This window comes from Coffea arabica, chromosome 2e (genome assembly GCF_036785885.1).
Source record: "Coffea arabica cultivar ET-39 chromosome 2e, Coffea Arabica ET-39 HiFi, whole genome shotgun sequence".
NCBI classification, from domain to species: Eukaryota; Viridiplantae; Streptophyta; class Magnoliopsida; order Gentianales; family Rubiaceae; genus Coffea; species Coffea arabica.
Genome location: NC_092313.1, coordinates 75,690,549 through 75,709,992, shown reverse-complemented (window position 1 = coordinate 75,709,992; position 19,444 = coordinate 75,690,549). Strand labels below are relative to the sequence as shown.

Here is a 19,444-nt window from a genome sequence, read left to right as displayed (position 1 = left end):
AAACAATTTATTTATAGGGAGAGAGAAAGTGAATTGACAGAGAGAGAGGGGAATTTATGGGGTTTGGGTTGGCATTATCAAAGGACAGTGGCCTTCTTTCTTATCTTTTTGTTAGATTATTAATCCATCTTTGTTTTTGAGCTTGAGACGATGGTTTTATGGGAATCTGATGATATTGGGAGGGTGGTGTGGGTTGACTTGTAAAAATGTCAAAGGGGGTAGGGCTGATTCCCCCTACTTGATCTACAAAGACAAAGTCCACACGGTGGTGGGTGGGTAGAGTGGTGGCAGTGTGTGTTGTGTGTGTTCTTGAGTTTCCGCACATCGTGACTCGTGACTTGTGAGCAAGTCTCATTGGACACTTACCGACAAAAAGAAAGGTGGCTTTCTGGTATGGGATGCCCCTCCCTAAGCTAAGATGATGGTAAGGGACGTGTGCTTACTCAGTCCTCATGCGCGTGCTGACAATTTTTTATTATATGATTCTCATTTTTTGTTACAATAATTAAGGATAAAATGGCGCACGTACTTTCTTTTTTTTTTTTTACTGACAGAAAAAACAAAGCGTTCGTTTGAACGGTGTGCACTTGAAAAGTTTGTGTAAAATAACTTATTGTAAAATTTTTACAAAAACATTTGCGTATTTGAGTATTTGAAAAATATTTGAAAACTTTTCTATTTTTTATCTTTTATTTTTTTTATTTCTTTCATTTCTTCTTTTTCCTCTGTTTCTACTAAGCCTTGCGTAGCAGTAGTAACACTAGATTTCGGCAACGGTGCTGCCATCGACCGCCATATGTCTGTTCAGCAAAATTAATCACAATTACATTCATACTTGATTTTTTGCATAGATTCTGTTTTCAATGTTAGTTTTTACAGAAAATAAATGAAAAGTAATGAAAAATAGAAATAGCCAAGTCTCTTTCTCCTACCCTTTGCTGTCCCACCGGTGGCCATTCCTTCCCTTCACCTCTTTTTTTTTTTTCCCTTCTTCCTCTATTTCTCTTTATCCTCCCTCCCCCCTCATTCTCTTTTTCTCTCTTCTTCTCAAGTTTTTAGAAAGATTTTGCTGTCCACCCGCTTGATGTCCGCCATTGTTCAAACGACAAGGAGGAAATAATAAAAAGAACAAAGAAATATGCTAAAAATGACAAAAACAAAAGCACAATTTTGAGAAAGAAAAGGCAAAAGGAGGGGGAAAAAAAAAGGATCCCAAGCGATGTAGTTTGGGTGGGCTGCACTGCAGGTCAACCCATTGATGACTAATACTTTGTGAGGAACGTATGCAACCTAATGCGCTCTCAACATCATGGCATGCGATTCCCTTTGGTTTTCACGACGAAAAACTTATATAACATTTTTTTTTTCCATTTGTCTCATCAAAGACGGTACTAGTATAAATTAATGTAATATGCTCTTTTCCCTCATCAAGCAGTATTTCCAAAGCTGACGAATTGATTTTGCTTCTACTTTTAGGTAATTATACTTATCTAATGCTCTAAAACAAGTCCCTTTTTTAATGTTCACCATCATGAATCAAGGCAAGACATGCCCTTAAAACCGAAATCACTTACAAAGTTCATATACATCCTCACTAATACAATCTTCATATTAACAGATTTTCTACTAATATAATTTTTATATTGACATCATAACTCGAACACAGGATCTTTATTTTAAAAAGTGACTGAACTTATTAATTGAGCCAACTTACGTTTGTCTATCATAAATCAGATAGATGGCACAACCATTGTCAAATGTCCTCTACTAAATCTTCTCTTCTTTTTTTTTTTTTTTGTCAATCTTTAACTCCTACACCGTTCCCATTCTCATTTGTCCAGGGAAAGGTCCAATTAGGTTAAAGAAAGTTATTCCCATCTTTCGAATAGAATAACGCACTACTGCACATCCTTTGTTGCAGGTGCAAAGATTTGAACCTATGATCATGTATACAACAATTCAAAATAATAATTTATGGTATATGAGATAGTACTTTTAAAGAATCTGGGAGTTGCCTCCCACTAATTGTCATAGGTGTGGCTCTCCAAATCCAAATGGGTGTGTAATGCACTCGTCTAATTCGATGGTAGTTCAGTCCCCGTCGACCCCCACATAGGTCTAGTTGGATTCCCCTAGAATAGAAGTAGGTGTAGGATAGACAAATATCGAGTGTCGAAAAAAAAAAAGATAGTACTTTTAAAGTACTAATCATTCTCCAATAGCATTTTCAATTTCCTTTCCAAAACTTGCGGCTACCTTTGACATATTTACATTTACCTGAATAATGTTATTAGTTAGGATATGCGATACTAATGAATTTGTTTGAATAGTAATATTTGGGAAAAAAATATATATATATTATTTTCTATGCATCACATGAAGACATTATAGTAAATAATATATCAAATTATATATTTTTCCAAATAACCTTGATCCAATATATCTCTACAAATAGAAAATAGAATAGGTAACGAGCTGGGCTATGCGGGTAATACCTTCGGACGCACCGACGCAGGCACAATGGGAGTAGGAGGGATAACAAATAATTGGGGTTGACTTTGGACCTTTGAAGTTTGAAAATTTCTATGGAGTTTGTACGCGCTGGAGGAAGGATTTTTGAGGGGGCGCCGTGGGAGCGCGTGAGATTGAGGCTGGAAAGAGTTCATGAGATAAGAGTGAGGTGGCATGACAACTTGCAGATCATGTGGACCCCCTCTGCTTTTGTTCGGGTTAATAAAACGAGTGAAGAAAGTTCACAGTAACGCGTGCGCTGTAATATTAAATGCCATCTTTCTGGTACCTGTAGAAGAAGTACAACTTCCTTTGGCCTCCCATCTCCGCTCTTTCCTTTTTATTTTTACCTTCTCCTCTCTCTCTCTCTCTCTTCTTTTTTTACTGGACCGCATCCTATGCCTACGGATCGATCCCAATGGATCAAATTTGATGGAACAGAGATGGTAACGGTTGTCGTCGGCTTTAACAGTGCAAGAGTTCTTCCTTTTTTTTTTTCCGAAAATGATAACTGTTGTATAACCTAATCTATTCTGTTGTATAATTCGGAGGGGACTGAACCACCATCGGACCAAACAGGTGCACAACACACCCGCCTGAATTTTTTTGAAACAAACCACTTAAATGTGGTATTTTGGTGGGATCCTTGCCTCCCACCCCACCAAACTAGGTGGTGGCCACCAGCCTTTGGGCTGGTGGTTGTGCAAGAGTTCTTCAATGACTTCTAACTCGTTGCGATTCATTTGTATATTTTCATAATAAAATTATTACAACAACGTTTAGATTAGATAGAGTATTATTTGAAAAAATCACTGTAATATTTTTTTTGACGTGATATATATGAGATAAAAAATTAATTAAAAATATAAAAATATGAATTAAAAAATATGATTATGATACAAGCGAAATATTATGTGAAATAATTCAGCAATCCAAACACACTCTACTCCAAGTATTGTTCATGTGAACTCGTACATGTTTGTTGTATCATGATTATGCATTGTTCTCTTATCTTTACGATTTAAATTTTTTTACTTGGTGGGCAAAATTTAGACCATGTATCTTCCGGAACTTTTGTCATTGGAATCGTCTGCGTCGTTGGCCCCAAGCTTGACACCGATGTCCGCATGCTCATACATTCACACTACTGTATCTTTCGGTGAAATAAGGAGAGGCATCGTGTTATTACCTTTTATCCATATTTTTTTTAAAAAAAGGAGAGGTATCGTGTTCCTCCGGAAAAGTATTTACTTACCTGTTGTTGGCTGCAAGCTCCCTACTTTTGAAAGGGAAATTTGGATCGTCTGCATATGGAACGTCTCATTACGTGACAAACACAAAAATAACGGAATTGGAGTGTGCAAGGATGTTTATATATTCTTGTTGGTCATGAGTTTTTCTTGAAGCGAAATGGAGAAGCACCATGAGTTGAAGTCCGTTAATGGATATGGCCGGACTATTACCACTAAAATATTTGGCAAATTGAATCGTGACATCTACTACATTAAAGCATGTTTTTAAATATTCATATTTAAATGTCGGCTACACGAAGATAAGTCCAATCAAACGGGCACAGAGCTTGAACCTCCTCCAGTCCTCCTGGAACTTGAAGGCGTGCGGGGCAGATCTTGCAGGCGCCATTAAAAGAAATTTAGCAAGCAGCCAATTTCGGGATTATCAAAATTAGAAAATGGACTATTGATATTAATGTACTACTAACTTCATTCAGTTACAGGCATGCGGGAGGATTAATTTTCTATATATGCACTGACAGTATATACACTGTTACTGTTATGTGTAGATGAATGTCGCATATGTTAAATTTAAATTTCACTTATGTGATATTCATCTAACGATAATAATGTATACACTGTCAGCGTACGCAAAATTTACTCTTATCTAAAACGGATTAGAACCTCTTGTACGTTGACCAAAACAATAGTTTCTCGTCGTATCCATCATCTTCCTCTTGTCGCTAAAACCATGAGATACTTTCGTCTTCTTCTTTTAGAAAGAATTTATATGACAGCACAATATTTAGATATGCTATTCAAACTAAACTCGATGGACAGGCTAGAAGGAGTTTGAGTCCTCCTTCTAGAATTAGAGATTTCAGTTTCTGTGGCTAATTGAATTAGGATAAATTGCTACATTGAATAAGTAGCAAGATAGAATTAAAAGAGAATGAAATGAGGGCTCCATCCCAGCTATTTAGAAGCCAAAAATACCGGTAACATTCTAGGTATGTATATATGCATTGCAAATTGTGAAGAGAGCAAAAGAATATTTAATAGTTTTTAAACATGAATAATATTTTGTAGGCGAGTTTTAATTAGTTTCGGGAGATGCATCATTCCATGTTGGCGATGGTTTCGACCAGCCCCGCTTTAACACTAAAAGATGGTAGCCGGTCCCTCTATTATATTTATTTTGATTCTGATTTCTGAGGGGAAAAAATTTGGCTATAAAAAAAAGCTTTTAAAATTTTGTTGGGTGTTATTAGACCTTCTCACTTCAAAAACTAGTCTTTCCCTCCGAGCCCTGATACCAATGTTGGATCCATCTCTCTCCCTTACACATAGAGCACTAGTTTAGGATAATATCAACCTTTTATTCGATTTTACATCAGGATGAGTTGTTGTAATCGGGTTGGAACAACATCAACCTTTCATTTGAACCCATATTAGGATTAATTGTTGTAACCGGACTCCAATATTAGCACCGGTACTATTGGACCCTCGTATCGTAAAAGTTAGCTAAAGAGACGAGACTTTCTCTCACACTTATTACCGAACACCCTGCTTCCTCTAGGACTTATGACAAGGGATAAACCCAATAATTTCTACAAAGATTTAGTAGTAAAAGTATAAAAAAGACATAAATATTGTCAAGATTTAACTTGTTCCTCATGAATTAAAACTGCATTGTGATGATAATTAACAAGCTGATACTACTTACTATTTTTTATCGCCAGCCAGCTGGAGTTGAAGATTTGGGGATGGGGTCATTTTCAAAATAGTCGGGTGAGTAGGGCCTGCAAGTTGCAATTGATCAATCCTTCAATTGTTTTTGTGCAGCCTTGACACGAGATGGCTCAAGTTCACGATCAAAGGGGTTGGAACGCTGGATCAGATTTGTCGGTTGTAGCCGTCTATGGCCCTCCTCTGGCCGTTTTGCTTGTTTCTATTCTTTTTTTTTTTTTTCTCTGACAAATATACCTCATTGTTATTCTAAGATGAGGTTGCTTAGAATATTGTAAGCGAATAATCTCTCTCTCTCTCTCGCTGCATCTATCAATTTCAATATACAGGATTCGCAAACTGCCGAATGCATGTGTCATTCACAAAATTGTTTCTTTATATAAAGTCATGAAAGGGATGGAATTTGACAAGAAGAAAGAACTGATTGTGAACCACGCATGTAGGATTCATATTACACGAGGTACCCAACCCAAGAAGTTCTGCCTGCAGATAGCTTCACGCTTGTTCTAGAGAAGTAAGCTCGTTCTTGGCCGGAATGACCTGTATCAGAATTTTTTTTAAGGGTCAAAACATGGCCATTAATATTATTAGCCTCTCCCACAAACGCTGATTTAGCAAGAATAGGAAGAGAGAATGGAAATCAAGAAACTGCTCCTGTCCCTTGGTCATGGGAAGGTGCAGCGGTTGTACGAAAGGTTTCAAAACCGCAAGCATGTTTGGTAGGTGGTGAGACACTAGCCGGCAGCGGCAGGATGAAGAATGGTTCTTGAAGTCTTCAAATGATAATGCAGGGAAGGAAGAAAGATAAGGCAACCATTAAACCGGACCCCACCCCTCCATGCATTACTCCATTCCATGCATGTTTTTTCCATTACCATCTCCATTCTCCATTGCCTATAGCAAGTGACGGAGTGAGGATCTTTATTCAATGGCGCAGTAATATTAGTAGTTTTCATAGATTTTGGACCAATTAAATATTTGGTATAGTAATTTAATTTATTCAAATTTACGAAAATAAAATTTTCTACAACTTGAGATTTATTATTATTTTTCAAGTCATCTAATTTTATAAAATTGTATAGTGATTAAAATTTTGCTACAAGGCGTAAATTCTAATTAACATGTGCAACAGGCGAATATTTTGTACAAAATCAAACTATCAATTGAATGTTTGGACAGCTTGTAATTCGTATGAAATAGACATGTAAGAAGTTAATATTAAGTAAATAGCATTTGCTTTAATAAAAAAAAGTAAATAATACTTAATAGAAAGGAAAAAAAATAGCATCATGTGATATATTTTAGTTCAAGGTTCAACATTGTGGAAATGGACAATTATTAAAAAAAAAATTTAATACTTTTGAAGGACAACTATAGGGTTAGATAGAACACTACCAAAAATCGAGAGGGGGGGGGAGCGCAAATTAAGAATAGGGCAATATTAAAATTTCTAAAAATTTTATAGGCTATTTTAAAGTTTATAAATAATTGAGAGCAACTCTCGACTAAATGTGGTTCCGCCATTAACCACAACCTAGTCATCTATCAATACATGTTGATTTAGGTTTGGTTAGAAAAGTCATTCTACTAATTTAAGAGCTTAGCCTAAGGTCATATGTTTGAATTACGCTACTATACTAATATAAGGGCTATATTATTGTATAGGTCATACGTAACACATAAGGAACCTATGATTCAAGAGACCTGTTTAGTTTGCGGTGAAATCGAAACTAATCAAACTTTTATGACTAAGGGGTTAAAAAAAAAAAAAAATAGCCTCGCAACGCAATTTACCCCTTGTCTCTCTTTCACATTTATGCTTTCTCTATAGATCTCTAAAGAAGATATCCCATTTGGTTCGTTCAGGATCCTTAAAATTTTATGGACGCCTCTTCCCAAGTTGACTCCACTTCTGATTGCCTGGTGGGGTTTGTGTAATTGATCGCACAGGACTAGAATCCTGCAAAATCAAAAGATATTATCGAATCCACCATGTCATGGTGCCGTCGGTAAAGAGGGGCCGAAGGCCCAAGATTTGACTCGCAATCTTTACACTTTTCCCAACTTCAACGCATCGCGCCTTTCAGCGTTTTTCCAAGCTAAGGTGCATCTATAGGCAAAAAAATTGTGCCATTTACAAATCCTACATTATTTAAAGTGCTCACATTAGAATGTGCGTGCGTTTATAAATTTAATCAATTTATACGTTTTTAAGAAATTTATTTGTTAATCGTTGAATAAAAGAGCATCAGCTGCTAGAATGTCTCCGACAAGTACGCTTCTGTCCTCCTCGCTTAATTTCTTTTTATTTTTTCGCAATACTGAAAAATTGTCTGCATTAATATTTTGAAACTCGAACCAACAAGTGAGTCAGATGAACTATTGGTTCATGATTCAGTTGGTTCGATCAGTTCAATCCCTTTTTTATTATTTTAATATTAAATTACTTAGATAATTTTAATAGACAAACAATAAAAGAAATATTTAGTGAAAAATCGATTGAAAGGCTGGTTTTTGTTTATTAGTTTTGATCGGTCCAATCGATTATTGATCGAGTTTGAACAATTCTTTTGACTTTTCATATTAAATATAGAATCGGACCGTTTGTAGTTCAACTAGTTGAATCAGGCGGTTCGGCTTAATTTTCAAAAAATTGGTTTGAATGGAAGGAGTGGTGAGAAAATAAATGATTTGGATAGAATATTGAAAACTTCCTTCATTTGGGGATTTTAAGTTGAGAAGAAAAAGAAAAGAAATGGAATGATTTGACTAACTTTTTTTTTTTTTTGGGAAATAGATTTGACCAACTTAAAATGCTTTGCGTTCCTTTGCTACCTTTTCTTCCTATAAGTGGCCGGAAATGAAAGGAAAACTACTTTTGTTCGTTGAGTTTTTGTGCGATATTACTTTACCCATTAGACAAACATTTAGTTACCACTCCTATTTGTATAGGAGGACAGATTTGTAAAGCGAACATGCTACTTACCTTCTCTCTTATTTTTTTCTCCTACGCCAAAATACAATTCTAATATTTTCTCTTTTTTTTCTTCCTCACCTAAAACTCCCATACTAGGCACAAGTTTTAAATCGGAACATATTATTGAAAACCGTTTTTACATTTAACATGCATTTGTTTTTCCACACCATTGGATATTTGGAAGGTGATGTTAAAGATGAATTTACATACAAAAATCAGAATGTCTGTTGAAAGGATGAATTTCTGAGGGTAGATTAATAAAAAAATAAAAAATTGTGATATCGTGTCTGGATGAGGACCAATAGATTCTCACAGAAAATGGAAAGTCAGTTGAGGAGGCACACAAGTAGTGGATAGTCCCAGCACTACCAGAGGCAATCTTGCGTCTCCCAATCACTTCTACGGCTTCCACCCTTTCCAGGTGCATGTATTTTAAACCAAGGACACTTCAAAATTTCAGCCTTCCTTTGTGGTTCGTCCAACAATACCCAAGTCCTTTCATCTCTTCTGGAAAGAAACCTACACCACAAATTCTGGCAGGGAACTGATTGATGACTCACTTCTTGATGGGCCAGTTTCTATGAGTATAAACTCTCCAGTAGATGATCTGATTCTTTGTGGGGGGGGGGGGGGGGGCTTTTGGCTTGATACTAGAGATGCTATAGGTAGGAGGATCAATAAACTCCATTACCCACCCCCTACAAAACTCTCCAGTTTCCAGTCATTCATTATGAATTGATGCCTTTACTTTCATATTCAGCTCGTTAAGAATAATGAATTCATAATTCCAACATTTTGACACCTTTTTGGCAAGTGCTCATACGAAGTTATGCTACTTAGATGCATACTCGTACTCAACTGCATTAGGTCCATGTTTGGAATTGGTTGCGAGTTTTTATAAGTTCCTTTTTTGCAAGACGAAAACAAACTACTTATAACAATATGATACAGTGACGTAAAAAGATGATTAAAAAGATATATTGAGAATATTTTAAACAACTAACGGACTTGACATTTTCAAGTTTCTCCAAATCCCAAATGAGTGAAATTAAAAAAAGATTAGATTTAGATTTTGAGATTTTTAAAAAATCAAAATTGCAAAGAAACAAACGAACTTTTCAACCGGACCAGAAAAATAAAATTAAAATCCGAGGGTAAATCAAGACTTCTCAAATCACAATCCAAAAGGAGCCATATAATTTAAGGTATAATATCGAAAACCTACCATGAGATTTCTCTTAATATCACTTGGCACCCTTAAAGTTTCAAAAATATTGTTTATCTCCTTTACTTTTGTTATTTGTGTAACAAAATTTTTAAAAACTTTAAACTACCCTTTCACTTGCTAAATAAAAATATTCCTAAACCACTTTGTTCACTTCAAGAAAACCATCAGCTCAAAAATAATCACTTAGAGTACTACTACATCATAATGTATACCTCATAAAAATATAAATTTGAAAAATAAAGAATTATTTGAAAAGAAATACACTTGCATCAATTTAATTCTATTTGCTCAAAACCGATTTCTTATGGATTTATATTTTTTTTATAACAACTTCTCAACCCTTGCTCAAACCATTAAATTGTACCAATCATTATAAAAATCAACTCAAAATAAGCAAATAAATCATACTCCATTTTATCATAATCATAAAAAGTAAAAGGCAAACAAAATTTAATTTATTATAATTTACAAATAAAATTTGCAAAATCATCCAAAAAATACGAGTGAGAGAGAATGATGGAAAAAAGGGAAAAGGGAGAAGGTGGCATTTGTTTCTTTTTTTTTTTCAATTTTTGAGTTATATTTATTTGATATGTTGTGAATTATGTGTCAAATGAGGGTTAATATAGTCTTTTTACAATTATTAGGGGAGGTAAGTAATATTTCTAAAACTTCAAGAGTGCCAAGTGATATTAAGAAAAACCTCAAGGGAGGTTTTTGATATTATCCCTTATTTTATTGGATTTGATTATTTTCATTTATTTATACACCTTGGAAAATTTTTCTTGTTATTTCTTCAATGTAAATTTTTCGCCCTTGTAGTTCCCGCGCAGTCTCTTAGTCCAAAATATTTGGGCAATCCGCCTCTTCCCTCCACTCCCGCTCCCTCTAGAGTCTAAGCTCTAGAACCCTCCCTCCCCAGAAAACTTAAACTAATTTCAGAGCCCCTCAGTCCCATGCCATTTCTTACAATTACTATTGCCTTTGCCGCCGCAGGATACCAGATAAATGAGCGATGGTTGGCAGCAATAGTAAGGCGGAAACGGCGTTTGCCAAGACCATCTGCTCAATCTGTTATGAAGACCTCAAACCCATTGTCGAAGACCTTCAATCCATCTCCATCTGCGGCCACGTTTTTCACGAGCTTTGGTCAGTTTCCCTATAATAATTTCTCTAATTACCCCTTTTTTGTTTACTATTTATCCAAACAGACAAATTCCAACTTTAATTTTTCTTTTTAAAAAAGAAATCCTCAGTGTCTAATTGATTGGGAAAATTAAAATGTAGTCTTCAGCAATGGTTCGAGTATTGCACAAATGGGAAGAAGAAGAATTGTCCCGTATGCAAGCAGACTTGTTCCAATGCAAATGTGGGTCGTCTTTATTTTCAATCTGTTGGGGATCCGAATGACCTGGGTTTAACTCAGAAAGAAGGGAATTATGGGGAGAATCCCGAGGAATTGCGGAATGAAGTGAGGAGATTGGAAGGGAAGGTTATAGGGCTTAGCTCAGCTTTGGAGCAGTTACAGAAGAGTTCTGAAGCTGTCAATGCTGAGGTACTATGTTTGCTTATGATCTGTTCGGTTGCCTAGAAATGGAATGTCGGCTCATAAGTATAATGATCCAATGCTTGAGTTGTTTTGTCATGCATCTTTTATAAGTTAGGAAGGGTGGGAACTGGGAAGGAAGAAGCAGAAATTGATTAAGGATGGCCAGAGTCGAACCCTTGTTCTAAGGCCAGGATCAGAGACATTTATCCGGTGGGATTGTGTTCGAATACCAATGATGTGAGGATTTTTTATTTTTTATTTTTTTGCTTGTGGGGTGGCTAGTGGTGATGAAACTTGTGTTCTTCAGAGTATGTGTAGAACAGTATAAGTTCAATTTTTTAAAAATGCTAGCGAAGAAGCCTAAGCTGTGATCTCATCTATCTGCTTTCTTTCAGTGGAGGCATTTTTATATTGTGGTAGAAAGGGCATTTGTCCTGATAATATACTGGGTGTTTTAATTTGAAATATTGTAATTAGAAATGGATGGTCAATGCTTCTTGTTAAGAATACGTGAACTACTAGAGCTTTTGAGCTGGTTGCTGCAATTTATGCTTGATATTAGTGATCTCTAATGTGCTGCATTCTGGTGTTGCGGATTCTCTGTAGAGTTACACTTCAGGCTTGTTACACATATACATGTGATACAAGGTTGAAATGTCCTGTTCATCCAACAGATTTTAAAAGATGAAATGGCTTAAGTTTTAGATAATTTGGCTCCTGTGCCATTCTTCTTGAATTGCAAGTGATAAACAGTTGTCCTGTTTTCTGATAATTTGAGGTTTTTATCATGATCTGAGGAAATTTATTCTCACTGGCTATCTTTGCCTTAGCTGTGCATGTATAAGGAAACGGTCCAAGTAGAGGTGGCTTTAAAGAATGAAGCTCTAAAGCAGAAAGCTACCATCCAGCAACTGATGCATTTCAAATCTGAGGTAGATGGTTACGTTCTATTTGAACAAGATGTGGCACTACATCATTTTTTTGGCACAACCAAAGAAATCTGCTCAACTGTTTAGTCACAATATTGCAGGAGTTGGACCGATCAACTTTGGAGTGCATGAGGCTTCAGGAAAGGAATATGGCCTTAGCCAAGGAACTTGCAGCACTGAAGCTGTAAGTGATTTGCAGAAGTAGCAAGTTAGAACATCTTCAATTTTCTTTTCAAAAGGTTCACTAACTTATTGTGGCTCTGGGGATTATACTTAGAGTATCTGATTTGAACTTGGATGACGATGAGGTTCTGAAGCTTGCATGCTTGGGTAATGAGGTCAACAGCAAAGAGACTATTGATGTTCTGAAGAAATCATTGGTCATCCGTAACAAGTATGAATTCCGTGCTATAATTGTTATTATCGTTGCTCGTTGATTTCACGGCTGTTAATTGCTTACCACGTCTTGATCTTAGAGAAATTCTCAAGCATTTACACTTGATCTTCTTCTCATCTCTCTTCTTATTCTTGTTTGAAGCAAATGTGATTAATATATCCAGAGACTGCCATTCTAAAGATATTAAGGCAGCAAGTTCGGGCAGTGGTTTCAACAGCTAATATCACAACCCGTTATCATCCAGAAACAGAAAAAGCAATTATAAAAGGAAATACCTGTTATTTCTTATCATGACTAGTAATTTGACATGCCTATTGCTTTTAATTTTATATTTGAAATAAGAGAGATCAATATTGACTAACATTTCATATTCATCTCAATTATTAAGCACAATCTGTTCATCCTGTCATTGAACATGCAATAAGGTGCACCAGCAATATCACCGGATAGGTGCATACTAAAAGATAGTCCACCTTTTTGTTTTCCCTCCTTGGCATGCATAACACCTGTTCTTGGTCATTCTATGCCAGCTTAACAGTTTTATTATGGTGGTATATCTAAATCTTTCTAAACAGAGGTAGCCCTGAGTGGTTTATTTGGTGTTTACCCATCTATGTATCTCATAGAAATGGTGTGATAGGTCATCCTGCAGCTTGTTAATTCGATTATCTAAGAGAAACTAGTGTCTATCATTGTTAGGCTTGAGCTGTTTAAGCATATTTGTCTATTATTTAGAACAAGCCTTGTCTGAGGACTGTTATATTTAAAGAAATTCTAATCATCCTTAATATGTTGTCCTTTCAGCTATTTTGCTTTTTAAAATGCATGTGCGCACTGCTTGTGCATCAGAAATGACCTCTTACATCTCAAAGAATGTTGTCTTTCCTTGCGTTCTTGAAATGAACTCACCTGCCAAACACAATTCTTTTACTCTTGGGAACTCCATAAGAAAATACATTGCCCTAGAGGTAAAAGAGAAAGTTGACTTGTTTCATTTTGACGTGCCTATGTTTCTGGAAAGAAAACAAGATATAATAGCATCAATTTCATCCTGTATTTCATTTTCCAGCAATTTCCTTCTTTTGATTGTCTTTGATGGCCTTTCAGCTGGTTCTGTACATGTTAACTGGTAGAAATCCATTTTATATGCCTCTTTTGCTTCCTTAGTTTTCTCCTCTTGGTGTGGTTGGGATGATAGTCCTTGTGTGGATTTCACAGGAGCTACAAAGAATTGATGACTAAGTGCAATGTGCTTGGAAGAGGAGAGGCTCGGTCTCTTAGTAAACTAGAGAAGGCTAAAGATAAGATAAAGAAGCTGAAGGTTTGTCAGTCTCTGAAGTGATTCAAGTATTTTTTTTGTGCAATATAATGCGGACTAATATTCCTCACTAAATAGGAAAGGATCCAGGAACTTGAATCTGTTGCTGAAGTAAAAGTTAATGAAACTTTGAGAACTTTGAAAGCTTCTAGAAAATCTGCTTGTGAGGTAGAAAAACTTGCTAAGGGTTTCGACCAGGGTAGCAGAAATGACGTAACTTCATGCAGAGATCAAAACAAGGAACCTGTTCCGGAAACAGAAATGGGCATATCGGAGAATTCATCTTGTTCACTAAAGAAAAGGAAGCTTAACTCTTCTGGATTTACAAGTAATAGAGGTACAACTGATAATGTGGTTCCCAGGAAAATTAACCCAGCTAATCAGGATCAAGGCTACTTCTTGCATAATCAAGTTGAGAATGCGAGGGAGACTTTTGTTCACTTGAACTCGTGTGGACAATTGAAACCTTTAGCTGAAAATGGAGGGGCAGCCTGGAAGAGTGGCTCAAGGACAGGGGACACACTAAGTGAAATCCAAGCTGAGCGACATGGCAGCATGGACGGAGCATCAGGTGCAGTGGGAGATACAAAGCCTAATACCGAGAACAGAGCAGATATGGTGGATAATAACATGGTAATACTAGATGATGACATGGGATTACCTCAGTCTTTGCTGAATGTTAGAAAAGAAACTCCATTACCAGCTGTAGTTTCCCAGCGAGGTATTCTTTGATTTGTCTAAAACTTCTCCGGTTGTCCTCATATGAAAGAACGCCTCTTTATTGGTTGACATGATCTACCACTAAAAATGACTTTTTAAGTTTGTATGACCTCTCCTGATTTTGCATGTTGCATTTCAAATACCTCTTATGATACAAGGACAATTTTTTCTGTCTTGAATCTCATTTTTGGATGCAGTTCTTCTGGTTTCTTTGTAATGATTTTATAACTTAAACATACCATCAATCTAGAGCATTCATTTCATAGATACGTGTTACATCAAATGCAGGAAATCACTGTTTCTCTGGGGGGTTGCTAGGTCCTGATGGGACTAAATGGCACTTGGGGAAATGGTGCAAGAGGAATAAGGGTCAAGCATCTCTGTCTACGGGACTGCAAGGTTCAAATGCAAGTACGGCAGACTTGATTGCTGTTGGAGCTGATGGTAGGGGTGGCAGAATTAAAGTTTTGAGATCTCTCAATCAGTCATCACTGGTGAGATTCCATAGTCATCACATTGTGGATTCACTATGTATGTTGAAGTTTATAGTCAAGAGTTCCCATTCGTTTGATAAGGAGTTTCATTTGAAGTTCTTTATATAGTCTTGCATCTTTGGTTAATTTGAGTTCTCTGCATGATATGATGGAAGTATACTTTTGTGGAGAGCCTAAATACTTTCACCAACATAATTTCTGCACTTCCTTATTGGCTGATCTTTGAAAAAAGAATAAAACACCTGCTGCACTCTTTCAGGATACGTCATTTGTGATCCACTTAACAATAACTACAACTAATTTGCCATGTGACCACCAGTAGTTAAGTTTGCAAATGACCAATTAGATGCTGGAGTGAGATTTTTAATTATTAATCGTATATTCTCCAACATACTTAACATATTTGTTAATCTTAAGTAAGATGTTTAACTCCTGCTGTTTCAATTTTTTTCTGAGTAGGATAACAGAGAAAATCTTACAAGCACAAAGAAATGCAAAGTGGGAGACAAACCAAGTAGTTTCCAGTCTCATGGGTGCTTGCAAATAGAGCACTTCTTCGGAAGGGCAAGTCAATAGTAGAGATTCTCGGGTGAAGTTTGTAGCCGGTTTTGGATATGAGGAGATTTTTCTCCTTGCGCTTGTGATTATGTTAACTTATCCTCAATTTAGTCTGTGGCTCCAATTAGTGAGGGTGTAGCCTTGTATGTTCAGTATGTAAATCAAGTTGGAAGTGCTTAGTTGCATAAGCAAATTTTCATGTACATTTTAGTCACATGATTTACCTCTTCGTGTGCAGGGCAGTTTTGAATTTTCGTGATCCAACGCCATATTTGCTTTATTTATTTTCCTCACCTACAAACTACAGTTATGAAGGGGCAAAATCGAGGGTGCAATTTCCATCGTCATGGTTCAAGGGATTGGAGTCATACAACTTTGACGATTTTGAGTGGGAAACACATGCTTTGTAGCTTGACACCTGCCAGCACCTGTTAAGAAGTTTTGCAAATTCTCTACGTTACTTTTTTGAATTCATTCAATTGTCTCTCCGAGTTTGTCTTTCTTCTTTCGGTGGGTGAGAAAGAGATGAAGAGGTAGGTAATCAGGGTATTGTTGGGCCTTGTTTATTGTTGCCATATGACAAACTTTGCTAATCTTCTGAGGTAACATTTATCTGGAGAAAGCTGCAGTAGTCATCAGCTGAAAATACAGTAGTAAATCTTCAAGGGATAATTGCAGAAACCTCCCCTAAGGTTTCTGACATTTGCACTGATCTCCCCTGTGGTTTGAAAAATTACACTGACCTCCCCTGAGGTTACTAATCCTTTGCAAATTTAGTCCAAACGATTAAAATATTATTTTAGGGAGTGAAATTAAAATTTTGTACCAGATTTGTCCTTTGTACTACATATCCAATGAATGACAAAGTATTATAAATCAATTAGCAATTAATAAATTTTAAGGAGTATAATTTATGGGCAAACAGGCACTACTCATTTAAAGTACCAATTTTTTATGAGTATTTTACTTTCAAATATTTGATTTATGATAAATATATTAATATTTGTAAGTAAATTCAAAAATTGTTATAGTAATATTCTTGCAAAAATGAAATCGATAGGTTATTTATTTAATATAAATTAAATATTTTTTTTAAAAATAAATGGCCCATAAAGTATTAATTTTTTATGGCTTTCATCCATTACACGTGCATTTTATTCTGAATCATTTAATTTATGTTAAATACATAAATGTTTGTAACTAAAATTGAAAAAATGTTATATTAATATTTTTATGGAAGAGAGATTGGTAGGTTTTGTATTTAACAAAAATTAAATATTTGAAAGTAAATACAAATTTGTATTTGAGTATAAATATTTGTATTAAATTAAATGTTTGAAAGTAAAATACCCTTAAAGAACCGGTACTTTAAATAGTTACCGGCTCTTTATAGGCAAACACGCATTACTCATTTAAAGTACCGGTTTGTTACGGATATGTTACTTTCAAACATTTAATTTATGATAAATATATCAATGTTTGTTAGTAAAATTCAAAAAGTGTTACAGTAATATTCTTGCAAAAAGGAAATCGGTAGGTTATTTATTTAATATAAATTAAATATTTTTTTTAAATGACCCATAAAGTATTAATTTTTTATGGCTTTCATCCATTACATGAGTAAAGTATTGGCTCTTTATGGGTATTTTATTCTGAATCATTTAATTTATGTTAAATACATAAATGTTTGCAACTAAAATTGAAAAAAGCGTTGTATTAATATTTTTATGGAAGAGAGATTGGTAGTTTTTGTATTTAACAAAAATTAAATATTTGAAAGTAAATACAAATATGTATTTGAGCGTAAATATTTTTATTAAATTAAATGTTTGAAAGTAAAATACCCATAAAGATCCGGTACTTTAAATAGGTAATGCATATTTGCCTATAAACTATACTCCTTAAAGTTTATTAATTGTTAATTGATTTGTAGTATTTTGTCATTCATTGGACATGTAGTACAAAGGACAAATTTGGTAAAAAATTCTAATTTCACTCCCTAAAACAATATTTTAATCGTTTGGACTGAATTTGCAAAGGATTAGTAACTTCAGGGGAGGCCAGTGTAATTTTTTAAATCACAGGGGAGGTCAGTGCAAATGTCAGAAACCTCAAGGGAGGTTTCTGCAATTATCCCAAACTTCAATGTAATTTGGCTAGAACTAGAAGTTGTCTGTCTATCCAAAACTGTAGGCTCCGTTTGGATTGAGTGTTTTTGTGCCTGTTTTTGAAAAACTGTTTTTCACATTCCAAATGCTACAGTAAATGTGTATTTCAAAAACAACTTAAAAAACACCATATCCAAACAATATATCAAAAACAACACCAAATATATTTCAATTATGCATATTTAATTTGTATATTTTAATAAGTATATTTCAATTTGTATATTTTAATTATGTATTTTAATATGTATATTTCAATTATATTTTAATATATTTTAATACATATATTTCAATTACGTATTTTAATATGTATATTTCAATTATGTATATTATGTATATTATATTAATATAAATATATTTATTTCAATTGATATAATATATATAATATTTATTTATATAAAAATATTTATTTATATATAAATTTATAAATATATTTATACAATTTTGTTTTATAATATATATTAATATGTATATTATATATAAATTATATTAATATTAATGTATATTATATATATTATATAAATTTCTAATATTATATATTTATACATACATATTATAAATATTTTATTTTATTTAAAATATATTTTTATATATTTATAATATATTTACATAAATATTATATGTTATATAAATTATATATAATATAATATATAATATATTATACATTTATATAAATGTACATTTATACATAATATATAAATATTTATGTATATTTATAATATACATTTATATTATGTATTATATATAATATAATACATTTATACATTTAAATTAATATACATAATATTAATTTTACATTTATACGTAATATTAATACATATATACATTTATATTAATTATATAAATACATTTCTACATAATATTAATATATATTTATAATATATTAATTTTATACATTTATAATATTCATTTATAATTTATACATTTATAATAATATACACTTATACATTTATAAATATATTTATATTATGTATTATATATAATATAATACATTTATATATTTTCATATGAATATATAAATATATTTATTTATAAATATCTATAAATGTATTATAAATAAATGTATATTTATATAAAAATTATAATTTATAATTTATACTTTTATATAATATTCAATTATAATTTATACATTTATAATAATATACATTTATAGATTTGTAAATATAAATGTATTATAAATGCATAAATGTATATTTATATAAAAATATAAAAATTATAATATTCTAAAAATATTCAAAAATATGTCTCAAAAATACCTCTAAAAATAATCCAAAAAAATTTACAATAAAAGTTTTTCATATAGTTTTTGAAAAATAACCCAAAAAACAACTAATCCAAACGGACTTGTTTTTCAGATTCGAAATGCTACAGTAGTGTTTTTGAAAAATAACCCCAAAAACAGCTAATCCAAACGGAGCCGTAGATTTGGAATACAGAAGTTGCAGATTCACGGCCAAATTGTCCGAGTTCGACGAATATTTTAAGGCAATAACGAGGAGGCAAAAAGTTTTAGAGGTGAGACTATAAATTTCATTTTATGACTGCATATTACTCTGGGAGTGGCCTGTCAACGGTCCGGGTCTAGACCTGGATCCAATCCGGATCCGTCAATTTTTT

General features: G+C 33.7%; 1 protein-coding gene across 1 annotated transcript; it reads left to right on the top strand.

Annotated features, from left to right (window-relative positions):
* The first annotated feature begins 10,537 nt into the window (after window positions 1–10,537).
* LOC113728124 (uncharacterized) lies at window positions 10,538–16,320 on the top strand. Its single transcript, XM_027252638.2, has 9 exons — window positions 10,538–10,846; window positions 10,985–11,252; window positions 12,077–12,178; window positions 12,277–12,359; window positions 12,453–12,569; window positions 13,791–13,893; window positions 13,969–14,611; window positions 14,899–15,104; window positions 15,564–16,320. The coding sequence occupies exons 1-9, from the start codon at window positions 10,713–10,715 to the stop codon at window positions 15,678–15,680; spliced, it is 1,773 nt and encodes a 590-aa protein (XP_027108439.2). The 5' UTR covers window positions 10,538–10,712; the 3' UTR covers window positions 15,681–16,320.
* Window positions 16,321–19,444: the final 3,124 nt, after the last annotated feature.